The sequence below is a fragment of the Anneissia japonica genome, unplaced genomic scaffold (assembly GCF_011630105.1).
Source record: "Anneissia japonica isolate Jap-2015-1 unplaced genomic scaffold, ASM1163010v1 scaffold2326_len296723_cov167, whole genome shotgun sequence".
In the NCBI taxonomy this organism is placed as follows: Eukaryota; Metazoa; Echinodermata; class Crinoidea; order Comatulida; family Comatulidae; genus Anneissia; species Anneissia japonica.
In genome coordinates, this window is record NW_022697846.1 from 278,003 (window position 1) to 293,687 (window position 15,685).

The 15,685-nt window shown below is 35.4% G+C and overlaps 1 protein-coding gene across 1 annotated transcript; it reads left to right on the forward strand.

Annotated features, from left to right (window-relative positions):
* Positions 1-4,358: 4,358 nt before the first annotated feature.
* Positions 4,359-9,122, forward strand: LOC117102367. Its single transcript, XM_033242629.1, has 2 exons — positions 4,359-7,589; positions 7,635-9,122. Exon 1 carries the CDS (start codon positions 5,411-5,413, stop codon positions 7,553-7,555), a length of 2,145 nt encoding a protein of 714 aa, XP_033098520.1. The 5' UTR covers positions 4,359-5,410; the 3' UTR covers positions 7,556-7,589; positions 7,635-9,122.
* Positions 9,123-15,685: the final 6,563 nt, after the last annotated feature.

Here is a 15,685-nt window from a genome sequence, read left to right on the forward strand (position 1 = left end):
ATCATTGTACCGTATAAAATATAAACATTACGCCTACATGAACAACACAACTGTATTTCCTTGTATGACATTACTGTACTGAATACCAAAACGTTAAGACAGTATGTTATGATATTGGGTTATTTCAAGACACCATGCACTGTATCATACTTAACTTAGGCCTATCATTTGGTCTGTTGTGCCCGAGAAAGAGAAGATGGCAGCAGTCATTGGTTTTGATTTTAAGTTGTATATTCAGCGTTGCTTGTACTGAAATAATTCATCCTACAGATGTAGTCGTATTTGAAGGCCAGGATGCCTTCTTTGAGTATTCCTCACCGGTCCAGGCTTCTTCATGTGCCTGGTACAGGACGCGGCATGGTGAAGCAGCGCGTCTGTTCAATGACGGAAAATACGTTATATTTGTTAACGGCATGCGTACGGCGAGTAATTTGACAGTCTTAAATGTGACAAGGGCTGACGATCATACAAAATATAATTACGAACGAGATCGTACATCTTCTAATTCGGCAACCCTTACGGTCATTACACCCCTTGATTCGCATTATCCAAAATGTACCATTATTAACACTATAGATAACTTACATGTTGGAGAAACTGTGGTTATCGCGTGCACTGCAATTGGTGGTATATCAAGACCATCTTTACATTGGTTCAAGAACAATATCAAACTTAACGAATCCGACGATTTTACGTCACACGGTAGCTATGTTACTTACCTGGACATATTATCAATCTCACTGTCAAATGAGGATAATGGAGTTGAATTTAAATGTAAAGCTGATGGAATATCTGTAATTGGAAACCAGTCTTGCTCTGTTGTGCCTTTAAGCATCCAACCTAATGTAAGTATAATCGTAACTGAAATGTCATATGATGCTGGGGACTCATTAAACATTACCTGTTCCGGTGAGGGTATTCCACGTATTTCGGAATATAACTGGTTCTTTAACAATAAGCACGTGACGTCATCTCAATCAATGTTCAATATTATTGAAAATGGTAAGATTTTAGAGATTTTAGAACTTCAAACTGAACACTTAAATGCTGAAATAAGATGCAAAGTCAGTATACCATCTGGATTAAGTGCCAATAAAAGCATCATTCTTTCTTTTACCAGCCACGATGCAGCAACTAGTGACTTGATAATTTACATGGTAAGCGGAGCTGTATTATGCCTACTTATTTTACTAGGCCTATTTGTAGTTTGTATCAAAACGAAAATTAGGAGGAGTCAAGAAAAAAAGAGCAAAATGACATCACATTATGCCAATTACAACGTATCGTTGAACCAGGCTGAATTTATTGAAATGAATAACGACTTGTACAGCAATGGTAAGCCTCAACCACAACATCCTGCCAATGCTCGAAAGTAAAAGTGTCGAAAATTTCATATATTCATGTAACAGACATCAAACAAAATTAAGTCTTAAGCCCCAAAGAAACATATTTAATGCAAAACAATAGATAGCGACCATACACTATTGTCCACTAGATCTATTGACGACCTTTATCTTGAGCTAAAATTTAAGAATTTAAGAAAGTATAATCCATATACACAATCAGTTGATGGAATAGCTGATTTTTTAGATCTATAAAACACTGAAAATCAATTCATCAGTCTCTTGAAAATGTTTTGGGATCTCATAAAAATTCACGTCCTCAAACCGATCGGAATCATTTGATCTACAGTATATAGAAAGCCTATTAAGAAATGTGTAACTTCGTCAACTGAACATTTACCACAACTTTACACTAAAGTCTGATGGAACACACAAGGGAGCGTCTGAAGCTAAACCTACCACATGCCCTTGCAGGCATTAAATAGAAAGCAACCTTTCGAACAACATTCTGGATTTTACATATTCAAGCATTGTATAGACTGTGTTTACAGTATGGTATTTTCATGATGTACACCTGTTAATTGAAATTGTTGACAGCTCATTTGATATATATGCGATAAAAAGAAATGCTAACAAAAATTAGGATAATAATTATTATTAAACGTGTTATAATGAAAAAACTTATGTATAAGATGTTATTTCATAACCTCCAAGATGCATAATACCTCACAAATCTATACTGATATTGAAATTTCATTTAATGTAAACCACAACTTTAACTTATGTTACGTTTCAGTATACATAAATAAAAACCAAAGAAAAACTACATTAGGCCTATATATCCAACTAAAAGTGGCGATGATCACTAATAGTCGAAAGTTATGCTTTAAATATAAATAGAATTATTATTACATTATTATTACATTATTACACCAATCCAGAGAACAAGGTTATCTTTATTTATTAACATTTTATTTAAATATTTTATGCATAGTAGGAACTTAAGTGAACAATCCCTTGTGATTTGCTGTTGTTATTACGAGATATAAATCTCTCAGGATTCTCCTGTTGGTTTTCTCATTTTTGGATAATAGGTAACTATAGCTTTATAGTAAGTAAATGAACAAGTGCTGTGTTGTTTGCCCAGATATGTTTTTACATTATGTACGGTGACTAGAACGAAGAAAACAAACACATAAGGTGAATACAATATACCTGGAACAACAATTAAGTATAAATCTATAATAAAATATTAAACCAAGATTTATATAAGCCTAATAATATATGTTTTATTTCCATGTTTTGATGTATAGTGCGAACTGTCTTAGGCAACACTTATTGTGTGGGTGCTATTGTTCATATGAGATGTTTTACAGGATTCGTTACACCAGGAAACAGTTTACACAAGTTTTGAGGTTTTGTTGTTTGTATTGGAGAGCAGCTTAGCTCAGTCGGCTAATCTGGTGGTAGCTTCTGTGTTTGCACTGAACCGTTGAGATCTGTAGGTCCCCGGTTCAATTTTCATCGCTGCCTTTCCCCGTGTTTCAGCTAGAGGGCTGAAATGCAAGTTATAATAGCGCACCGTCTTTCGGAAGAGACGTTTAAGCCGTTGGTTGCTGTACACTCTTGGAAAAGAGTAGGGTAATATCTCCCCGCGTACTGTCCAATCACCACCAGAAGGACCCCACTGGAAATAAGTCTACTTCTAGACATTCGTGGGCTATCCTTGGTGTTTACACTAAATAAATCCAATCCAATTGGTTCTTAATTTCAGACAGAACACAAAATACAAATAATAATATTGTCGTTTGACTTATTGGTATTGAACAAATTTGATTAGGTTTAGGTCTGATATTAATCTAAATATTATTCGGTCGTACATGAAATCATTAACAATAAGTGAGCACCTACGTTACATCTGCACCACAGACAATACTGGTAAATGTTCGTCTGGATGTTTACATTGTCAACAAACATTTAAGGAGGGTAAATGTTAAGTCAACTTAAAAGACAAATTTACTTATCAACATAATATTAATATTGCGTAATTACCTAATATTATTATCATCCACTTCAACATTTGAGTGTCTTGAACTAGGCGGAATAAACTCATACGAAATACTGTTAAGAGGTCTAATCTCACTGTCCATTCACTGTACTAATATCACTTTACGATTTTTTTAAATATTGAGAATTGAAAAGTTCATTTATTTGCAATAAAATATTTGAAGGCAATCATTGAAAATTGCTCCAATGTTTTTGCACGCTGCAGGTGGAAGGTGATACACTGATGTGACTAACCTAAACTTTCTGCCTTTGTTGTTTTGACTCGATAATGATAATCTCTGTTTTGTCCTCGTTGATCTTTAAGTAGTTTCGAGTCAACCAGGAACAAAGATCATCAAGACAAGACTCAGTGCGGGCTATTCCGTTGTCAACTTCTGATCCAAATGGTAGGCATGGGATGTAAATATGCGTATCATCAGCGTACGAGGGAAAATGAAGATTGTGTTTTACAAATCTCCGGGAAATTCAGCAGTTATGGTAAAGACTAATATGTGTTTAAATTCAGTATTATAATGAGTAATGCTCCCATCATAGAGCTTCTTGTTCCGATTGACGCCCGGGGAATGCCCCGATTCTGTAGTAACGTATATATCAATGACATGTTTGGATTTAATCGAGTTATTGCATCGCACATGGAATTGTTTATTTTGTTGCATACCTTACCCCTTTACAAACATGGATATACTCCACCATCATTCGTCCGACGTCAAATCCAATCAAAGTTTATTGTGATTGCCATTCCTTGATATTGCGGTCTAAAAGTTTAATTTGAAGGATGCCCGAAAATCGCAGCTGGCAGTAATGCAGAACCGCTATACCCATCTTCTCAAGTGGAAAAATTAGTTGAGATATGAATTTTATTTTTTTTAAATATGACTTTCTGTTGATAGGTCTACACAATAACAGCAGCGGACAACCAGTAAAAAGTTACGCCTACCCCATGCAGGGGCAGTTACAGGATTTAAAGATAGTGGAAGTGGACTAGATATAATACCCCCAACTGCAGCTCCACCATGGTTGAAAAAAATGGCTGTTCTGCAGGAGGAAACACATCATTACTTTAAAAAATGAATATCCATCACTTTAGCGGCTTAAATTTGTATTACATGTAATCAGCTGATGCCGACTTGGCACGAATACGTTTGTGTTGTGATGGCAATTTGGCAACTCTAACCTGTAAAATTTTATAAGATAAAAGTTAATTTTAATTTTATATTTATAGGCATACCTCAAAATATTTTCAAAATTTGTTTTTATCTTTATTACTAATAATTAAAGTTTGCCAAAAAAGTTAAAAAGTAGGCAATATAAAAACAAGCGCATGGTGGATTTTTGTTTAAATATATAAGTATCAGTATATATTAATTAAAAATAATAGAATCGAGAAAAAGTGTCCGGCACAGCCGGTGTGGTTTCGACGGACCTGATAACTCGATTCAGTGGCGTATCTAGAGGTCTGTGTGGGTGGAGAACGCCACTCAAAAATACTCGCCCCCCTCCCCCTCAAGTAGTTAAAAGTCACCTAAAATTACCTTATTTTGCGAGTTATAGCCCTTCACCTAATCATCCAGCACCCCACCCCCACGTGCCCTTCGTGCTCCCTATCATCCCCTCCCCATTTCAAGATTCCTCCGAGCTGTGCCACTGACTCTCTTCTATGATCTTCTGTCATGTTAGTTGTATATTCAGCGTTTGTTGTAATGAATATATTGGTAATGCATTTATCCATCTTTAAGGGACAGATTAGAGGAGATTTAATGGCTTATTTAAAGGCTTGCAAAACTTCATTAAGACTTTCATTTTGAAAAACATGGACAGCATACAGATTGAGTGCGTCATGCTTGGTGTAATTCTCCAATGAATTAAATCATTGTACTGTATAAAATATAAACATTACGCCTACATAAACAACACAACTGTATTTCCTTGTATGACACTACTGTACTGAATACCAAAACGTTAAGACAGTATGTTATGATATTGGGTTATTTCAAGACACCATGCGCTGTATCATACTAAACTTAGGCCTATCATTTGGTCTGTTGTGCCCCAGAAAGAGAAGATTGCAGCAGTCATTGGTTTTGATTTTAAGTTGTATATTCAGCGTTGCTGGTACTGAAATAATTCATCCTACAGATGTAGTCGTATTTGAGGGCCAGAATGCCTTCTTTGAGTATTCCTCACCGGTCAATGCTTCTTCATGGACGTGGTTCAGGACGCGGCATGGTAAAGCAGCGCGTCTGTACAATGACGGAAAATACGTTATATTTGTTAACGGCATGCGTACGGCGAGTAATTTGACAGTCTTAAATGTGACAAGGGCTGACGATCAGACAAAATATCATTACGAACGAGATCATACATCTTCTAATTCGGCAAACCTTACGGTCATTACACCTCTTGATACGAATTATCCAAAATGTACCATTACTAACAGCACAGATAATATACATGTTGGAGAAAATGTGGAGATCGTGTGCACTGCAATCGGTGGTATACCAAGACCATCTTTACATTGGTTCAAAAACAATATCAAACTTAAGGAAGACGAAGATTTTACGTCAGGGGCTAATAGTGTTACCTACCTAGACATGTTATCAATCCTATTGTCAAATGAGGATAATGGAGTTGAATTCAAATGTAAAGCTGATGGAATATCTGTAGTTCATGGAAACCAGTCTTGCTCTGTTGTGCCTTTAAGCATCCAACCTAATGTAAGTATAATCGTAACTAAAATGTCATATGATGCTGGAGACTCATTAAACATTACCTGTTCCGGTGAGGGTATTCCACGTATTTCGGAATATAACTGGTTCTTTAACAATAAGCACGTGACGTCATCTCAATCAATGTTCAATATTATTAAAAACGGTACGATTTTAGAGATTTTACAGCTTCAAACTGAACACTTAAATGCTGAAATAAGATGCAAAGTCAGTATACCATCTGGATTAAGTGCCAATAAAAGCATCACTCTTTCTTTTACCAGTCATGATGCAGCAACAAATGACTTGATAATTTACATAGTAAGCGGATCTGTATTAGGCCTACTTATTTTACTAGGCCTACTTGTAGTTTGTACCAAAACAAAAATTAAGAGGAATCACGAAAAAAATAGCAAAGTGACTACATCTCATTATGTCAATCACGACGTGTCATTGAACCAGGTTGAATTAAAAGAAGACATGAATAAAGACTGGTACAGCAGTGGTGAACCTCACCCACAACATCCAATGCCCATGCTTGGAAGTAAAAGTGTCGAAAATATCTTATATATATCAGACATCAAACATAATCAAGGCTTAAGCTCCAAAGAAACATATTCATTGGAAAATATTTCAAAAGAGCGACCAGACAGAATACTTTTGTCCACTAGTTCTATTGACCACCTTTATGCTAAGCCAGATGGTGAACCTCAATTAGAGCATCCAATGCCCATGCATGAAAGTGGAAGTGTCGAAAATATCTTATATTCCGATGTTCCAGACATCAAACATAATCAAGGCTTAAGCCAAAAAGAAACATGTTCGATGGAAAATATTTCAAGAGAGCGACCAGACAGAATACTATTGTCCACTAGTTCTATTGACCACCTTTATGCTGAGCCAGAATTTAAGAATTTAAGAAAGCATAACCCAGATACACAATCAATTGATGGAATTGCTGATTTTGGAGATTTATATGCAAAACCAATAAAAGAGAAACAGAAACCAGATACGCGATCAATTGATGGAATAGCTGATTTTGGAGATCTATATGCAAAACCAATAAAGGAGAAGCAGAATCCAGATACACAATCAGTTGATGGAATAGCTGATTTTGGAGATCTATATGCAAAGCCTATAAAACACCGACAATCAATTCATCAGTCTCTTGAAAATATTTTGGGATCTTCAGAAAATGATAACACGTCCTCAAACCGGTCGGAATCGGTTGATGATCTAGGCCTATTATACAGTAAGCCTAATAAGAATCGTGTAACGTCTTCAACTGAACACTTACCACAACTTTACATCAAACCGGATAGAACACACAAGGAAGCGTTTGAAGGTAATCCTACCACATACACTGGCAGGCCAGGAATAGAAAGCAATGTCCTTTCGAATAACATTAAACTGGACGTTACATATTCAAGCATTGCTTAGACAATATTAACAGTATGGTATTTTCATGAGTACATCTGTTAATTGAAATTGGTGACAACACATTTGATATATGAGATCAAGAAAATTCTAACAAAAATTAGGAAAATAATTACGCCTATTATAAAACGTGTTATAATGAAAGCAATTATGTATAAAACGTGTAGATTTCATAACCTCCAAGATGCATAATACAGTACCTTACAAATCTATACTGATATTGAAATTTCGTTTAAAGTGAACCGAAATTTTAACTTACAGCACTTTGCTGCCTTTCAGTATACATAAATAGAAACCAAATGAAGTTATTTGAACCTTGCAAGTCTTAAAAAAAGTATATTAGGCCTATATATCCAAATAAAGTGACAAGTCGAAAGTTATGCTTTTAATATATAAAATTCTATTTGATTATTTACATCATTCCAGAGAACAAGGTGTTTTTTTAAACATTTTATTTCAATGTTTTTATGCATAATGGGAACTTAAGTAAACAATCCTTGCCATTGCTATGTTATTACGAGATTTATATCTCTCAGGCATCTCCTGTTGGTTTTCTCATGTTAGTTAAACTAGCTTTACAATAAATAAATGAACAAGTGTTGTATTTTGTTTGCCCATATGATATGTTTTTGCATTAGGTACGGTGAAAAGAACTAAGAAAACTAAAATTATAAGGTGAACACAATATAACTGGAAGAATAATTTGCCTAAGTATAAAATTATATAGAATCGATTTATATAGCCTTAAAATATATATTTTATTTCCATGTTTTGATGCATAGTGCGAACTACAGTATTTTAGGCAACACTCTTTGTGTGTTGCTATTGTTCGTACGGGATATTTTACAGGATTCCCCGTTGGTTTCCTCCTATTTGGATTAGTTACACAAGTTTTGAGGTTTTGTTGTATTGTTTGCATTGGCTTTTGATTCTAGGCGGAACATAGAATGCAATTTGCCTATTGAACAAATTGGGTGACGTTTGGGTCTAAAAATAATCTAAAGTACTATTCGGTCGCACAGGAAATCATTAACAATAAGTGAGCACGTACGTTATGGCCGCACCACAGACAATATTGGTAAACGTTGTAGCGATCAGGATGTTTACATTGTCAACAAACGTTTAAGAATAAATGTCAAGTCAACTTGAAATGCCACGTTAAAATGTCTTTAAGATACAATCTTACTATTACTTATTAACATATCACTTAATACCTAATATTATTATCATCCTTTCAACAGTTGTGTACCTTCAAATAGGCGGAATAAACTTTGATGAATCGGAAATACTATTAAGGTTTTAATCCCACTATCCATTCACTATACCAATAACACTTTAGGATTTTGTTCACATTATTTTATGCTAAATATTGAGAATTAAGTGTTGATTTATTTGTAATAAAATAAGATGTTTAATAGAACCAAAACACATCACGTGCAATTCAATTAATTTCATTTTAAAAGACATGAATTTTTAATAATTTATTTTTATACAAGGGCGTTGGCATCAGTATTTCACTGGTCACTACATCCTTAGTTGGCAAACCAGCACATTTTTTGTGCAACTTTCTCTGCTCCCTAGTCATGCTGCTTATATTTTAGGCTATGTTCTCGTGTGAGAACATGGTTCTCACACGGCAGCTAGCGGTTAGCAGGATCCGGATCCTGCTAGCCGTTAGCTGCCTTGCGTCCATACGAGAAAATCCCGATCCGGATACCAAAAATATGGTGATCGAATCACTGGCCAATAAGAAACTGGATTGTAAACGCGTACGTGTGATTGGTTGATGATAAAAACGCGCTCAACCTATCCGGGTACCGCTAACGGTTAGGGCTAACCGATCGGGCGTTCTCACGCAGGCTAACGGTTAGCTCCCGATCCGGATAGTAGGGCTCTCGTGAGAACCAGGCTAATACCTCCATGGTTAATCTCACGCAGACCCGACGCGAAAACAAATCGCGTCGAGCTGCGTCGTACGACGCTACCTGAGTTGGCCTTTACACGCGCAAGCACATACGTTCAATGCCACATCATCCTATCCAGATACCCGTTTTTACTCCTGGGTGGAGAGAGGTAAACGTAAAGTGCCTTGCCCAAGGACACAAGCAATGCGACAAGCGTCGGTTTCGAACTTCCGAACTCACGATCAGAAGTCCAACACCTTACACGCTGCGCCACACACTCCTATATTTTCAAAAAATAAAACAGTATATTATAATTTTCTTATTAGGGGGTGTATCATATAAGCATTTGCATGATAATCACCCCATGTAATAGCTTTTTCTCTCTCTCTCTCTCTCTTCCGTCTCTTGTCACATGCAAAGTTAAAATCTAATTATTCGTTGTCTCCCCTAACTCGAAAATTATATACTGTTTGATTTGCTGAAAATATATCTAATATAATGCATTACAAGAAGTAAGACATATATCCGCTTTTAAATTAATCGGTCTTTCATTTAATTCAATTAATACATATCATATATAATATATCTTATATTATATTATGGCTACATAATACTTTTACACGACAGCGAATTTAGCTGATTAGACGCATTTATATATTTCAATAGTCGATAATGGATATCCAGTACTGATAATTTTGATTACTAGTTTAAACAATCGGTGTCAGGAAATTACCTGATAGTTTCGCCGCATATGTAATATTAAACCAAAGCAGTATATATTCCAATCATGCGTGTATTTAAAGTTAACTGCCTCTTTTCCCAAACAGGTTCCGACCTCAGTATACATTCTGAGATGTTTGGCCATATCTTCGAGGGGTGCGTACCTCCGAAGGGTCTTTGGCCCGAAGGCCCGTTGGTCCAAAGACCGTTGGTCTGAAGGTCCTAATTATTTCGTTCCCTTTACAAACATGGATATCCTCCACCATCCTTCGTCCGACGCCACGATGAGGTTGTTGTGCCTCAGCAAGAAAAGACGGCTGCATTCATTCTAATTTTAAGTTGTATATTCAGCGTTGGTTGTACTGAACGTATTGATCCTACAGATGTAGCCGTATTTGAGGGCCAGAATGCCTTCTTTGAGTATTCCTCACTGGTCCAGGCTTCTTCATGGAAGTGGTATAGGAAGCAGCATGATGGAACAGCGCCTGTGCCCAATGACGGAAGACACATTACTTTCAATAAGATAAATGAGAAATAATTGGAGGACTTCGTTTTCCGGGTCTTCGTTTTGTAGACACCCATATAGGGTGTCTATAAAACGAAGACCCTTGAAAATTTCACAAACAGACGCCCCCAAAATGTCGTAAATTTGATTTTGTGACAGCCTGGCGTATTATCATCAAAATGAAAGAGAAAAAATAGGAGTCTTCGTTTTTGGGTCTTCGATTTTCAGTCTTCGTTTTATAGACACCCGTCATTACACCCCTTGATACAGATTATCCAAAATGTACCATTACTAACACTATAGATAACATACATGTTGGAGAAAATGTGGAGATCGTGTGCACTGCCATCGGTGGTATACCAAGACCATCTTTACATTGGTTAAAAAACAATATCAAACTTAAGGAAGCCGACGATTTTACGTCACACGTTACTAGTACTTACATAGACATATTATCAATCTCATTGTCAAATGAGGATAATGGAGTTGAATTCAAATGTAAAGCTGATGGAATATCTGTAGTTGGAAACCAGTCTTGCTCTGTTGTGCCTTTAAGCATCCAACCTAATGTAAGTATAATCGTAAATAAAATGTCATATGATGCTGGAGACTCATTAAACATTACCTGTTCCGGTGAGGGTATTCCACGTATTTCGGAATATAACTGGTTCTTTAACAATAAGTACGTGACGTCATCTCAATGAATGTTCAATATTATTGAAAATGGTACGATTTTAGAGATTTTACAGTTTCAAACTGAACACTTAAATGCTGAAATAAAATGCAAAGTCAGTATACCATCTGGATTAAGTGCCAATAAAAGCATCACTCTTTCTTTCACCAGTCACGATGCAGCAACTGGTGACTTGATAATTTACATAGTAAGCGGATCTGTATTAGGCCTACTTATTTTACTAGGCCTACTTGTAGTTTGTATCAAAACAAAAATTAAGAGGAATCACGAAAAAAATAGCAAAGTGACTAAATCTCATTATGTCAATCACGACGTATCGTTAAACCAGGTTGAATTAATTGAAATGAATAACGACTTGTACAACAATGGAGCCCATACGCGGAAGTAAAAGTGTCGAAAATTTCATATATTCCGATGTAACAGACATCAAACAAAATTAAGACATAAGCTCCAAAGTAACACATTTAATGGAAAATAATAAATAGCGACAGACAGAATACTATTGTCCACTAATCTATTGACGACCTTTATCCTGAGCCAAAATTTAAGAATTTAAGAAAGTATAACCTAGATAATACAATCAATTGATGGAATTGCTAATGCAGAACCAATAAAGGAAAAGCAGAACCCAGATATACAATCCATTAATGGAATAGCTGATTTTGGAGATCTATAAAACACTTCAGATAGAACACACAAGGACGCATCTGAAGCTAAACCTATCACATGCCATGGCAGGCATTAAATAGAAAGCAATTACCTTTCGAACAACATTGAACTGGACTTTACATATTCAAGCATTGTATAGACTGCAGGATTCGTTTGTTAAACTGAGTATTAATTAGCATATTAAAAATGTGACAGTATAATTGTATACAGTATTGTTACAGAGAAGCTATAATACTTTTACTCATAACTTCGACCATAGTAAGTTGATTCCATTAAATGACTTATCATCTTAATGCCTACAATGTGGTGAATAACAATTTATTAAAAAGTCAATTTTAATTGTCACTGATGCTTTGGCATGGCAGACCTCATACATATGGTTTATAATAAAAATGTTAGTCACTAACATCACAAACTTGATGCAAAATTGCATGGATCAGAATGTAACGCAACAAGTATTTAGAGGACATTTTTATGGTGGTACATGCACTGATTCTTGCATTCATTTTAATGTCAGTGACATCCCATTAGTAATTGTCCATACTAAGCCATAACAGTTCTCCCTGTGAATCCTACAAGGGAGTTTTTATTCCGGGCCGTTGAATGAAGCTTGTCGGCCCTTGGCTCCGTCGAAGAAGTCGTACCCCTTGTCGGAAAATTTCTGGCGCCACCGCTGGCGCTTATTGGATACAAGGTTCATATTCATGTGTTAAGCTCTGTCCACACTATAAAATTTGTTTTGACAACAAACTGTTGTATGCCCATATATAGTCATGATGTGCCAATATATGGTCATGATGTGATGTCATCATGACCATATTTAGGCATGTCACATATTTTTGTCAAAATGTCTGGACGGGGCTTAAGTTGGTCTTATTGTCTGATTTTATATTCTCTGTCCACACTATGAAGATTAACGTGACAGTTCCGTGTGACATGCCCATATATGGGATTGATTGATGATGCCATATTACACCCAAACATGAACATATCACAGTTATTTGTCACATAAAAATTGATAGTGTTTTAAAGCTGCTCTAATGCTGTCTGCTCAGGGGTGGTGCCAGGATTTGCCTGAGAGGGGAGGGGATTGATTGATGTCCCGACAAGAATGTATGTGGGCGTAGTCAGGCGTCGCTCAAAAATCTCTCGAAAGTGAACCAGAGTGTATCCCCCGGAAACTGACAATTTAGTGGTTTCAAAAGCTTATTTAATGACTTTAGAGTCTACTAATATGAACATATACTGTATAATTTTTTTCTTCCTTATGAAGTGTGTTTTTCTCCTGGAATGGGGGCCATGGCCCACGTTCCCCCATTGGCACCACCTCTGTGTCTGCCTGAGGTATCCCTTTATTGATAAACCATGTAATGTAATGTGTGAGGCTTTGAGCAATAGGGTGAAGAGTGTTCATTGAGATAGAGTGATTAAAATCTTTAAAATACTGATCTGAAATTATACTGTAAATATGCAAATAAGTACATATACTAGTAGATATTACAGGTGTATTGTGTAAATGAGTAATATGGATACGTTTATATGCTGAATAAAAGACAACATGGAATGAAAATATTTATATTTAAGAAGCATATTTTAAACCATTCTAATGCGTTTCTCTTGGAACTGTTATAATTATTAATATTATCATATCATCATTTATCATTATAATTATCATTAAAACAATTGCATTTACAATGTGATAAATTTTATTTTCAAGAACACAAACAAAATTTGGTTTCATTTGGTGTTTACAATCACATACAAAAATGAATTCAATACAATTTAGACAAATAAGAATAAGACACAGAAAAGAGCACCTGCTCCCCCCCCCCCCTTCTCCACACACATACACTATGAACCCATCAGTGTGATAGTCAGGTTGAGCTCTGGATCAGTGCGTGTTATCCAAGTTCCATGCTTCGATATAATCAGGATCTTTTGGCTGCAACTTTACAACACATTCATAAGGTTTTTTTTCTTAAAGTCTGCATCATCATCATCATCAAATCCTTTCTTGGATTTCTAAAAACAAATGAGCACACACAAATTTAATATCAAAAACTGCATTTATGAAACACTATTAGCAGAATTATTCAATGTTACTCATCAATAAAAGCAGTTGACAAGATTAATATCTTCATGAATTTTTGAGAGCAACAGCACCCTCTAGAGCCAAACTTAGTTAAAAACTTTAGGGAGGTTGGTGGAAAAGTTTGATAGTGTGTAAATAATAAGTCAACTTTATTCTCAAAAATAAACATTCTGAGATATTTGTTGTACCTTATACAGTAGAATCATAAATATACATGTGATATAATAGTTAAATAAGTAATTCTAATAAACAAAAATTCTTAATACAGTTAAATTATCTTCTGAAATTAGTAGTATAGTCGTACTGTAGTTCTGATTTCTTGATTTAGGGAAGGGGAGTTACATTAACCGAAAGGTCCACTGATTAATCTGAGATAAGATAGTATAATACATACTCCAAGTATTGAAATGCACGCCATCGTGTTGGGATTCAATATTTCGACAATAATTAGGCCTATGTCATCATCAAGAATTACATTGTTAGGGAGCTACAGGAGTTCCGGGATTGTCAGGAGTTGCATTGTTTGCTTAGTACATGTTATTTGTATTGTTTTAGTTCTTGTGTACTAATTTTCCTTTTTAAAAAGCAAACTGAGACAATGATGCATTTTGCCTTCAACAAATAAAAGGGAACAATTATCTAAAATTGTACTGTACATAGGTAGGCCTAAACATGACCATGATTAAAACTAGTTTCAAGACCAAGGTTATGTCTGGTATTTAAACCTTATCCTATAAAACTGAACGAAGCTCCAGTCGATGCACATGTTTTCCTCTTAAAGTGTTAAATTTGCATATATTTTTCTTTGTGTAGAACAATAGATATTATCTTTCCTACCTCTTACACTACACCTTCAGCAAAATGATGCTCCTGAGTAGTAAATTAATTTGGTTTTCTTCCATTTTACATCAGTATTGTCTCCTGTTAGATTATCTCTGAAGATGTGTGCAAAAGAAATACCTTTCTTCAAAATAAGACCATTCTTCAAAATAAATCGTCTCCATACCTGTTCCCTTTAAAGTTTAGCCACGACGTTTCTTGGTTATTAAACTTCACAAATGTTAGGCCTAATATTGCAGATGAATGTTCATACCCAACAGCAAAATAGCCCTATTAAGAAAGTGAGAGAGTATTGTCAATTAGTTTTCTACAAGAGAAAAAGAATTTAACTTTTGTTTAAGTGAAAAGTGAAGCAGCTAGCAATTCTGAAAAGCATTTAAAATAGGAAATATTAAACAAAAACTTACCTGTTTCATGTTTGATCTTTATTTATGAGGTAGGTAGAGTGGAATAATCAACTTAACAAAATAAAATACAGAATTAATAAAATTTCATTTTCGGACTTGGCACGAGAAGCCCCGACATTGTAGTTTAAACAAATATAATATAAACTATAGTACCATAGTTTTATTCAATGGGGCCCCCGACAGTTTTAAACATTTAAAATACACTGGACTGGCAGCATCATACAGAAACCGCATTATCTCTGGGCTCATGTAAAAAAATCGCTGCAGTTTTTATTCTTTTTTTTGTGTCTTGTGAACCACAC

Coding starts and splice junctions, on each gene's coding strand:
- LOC117102367 (XM_033242629.1), top strand. CDS start 5,411: ATGCGCTGTATCATACTAAACTTAGGCCTATCATTTGGTCTGTTGTGC.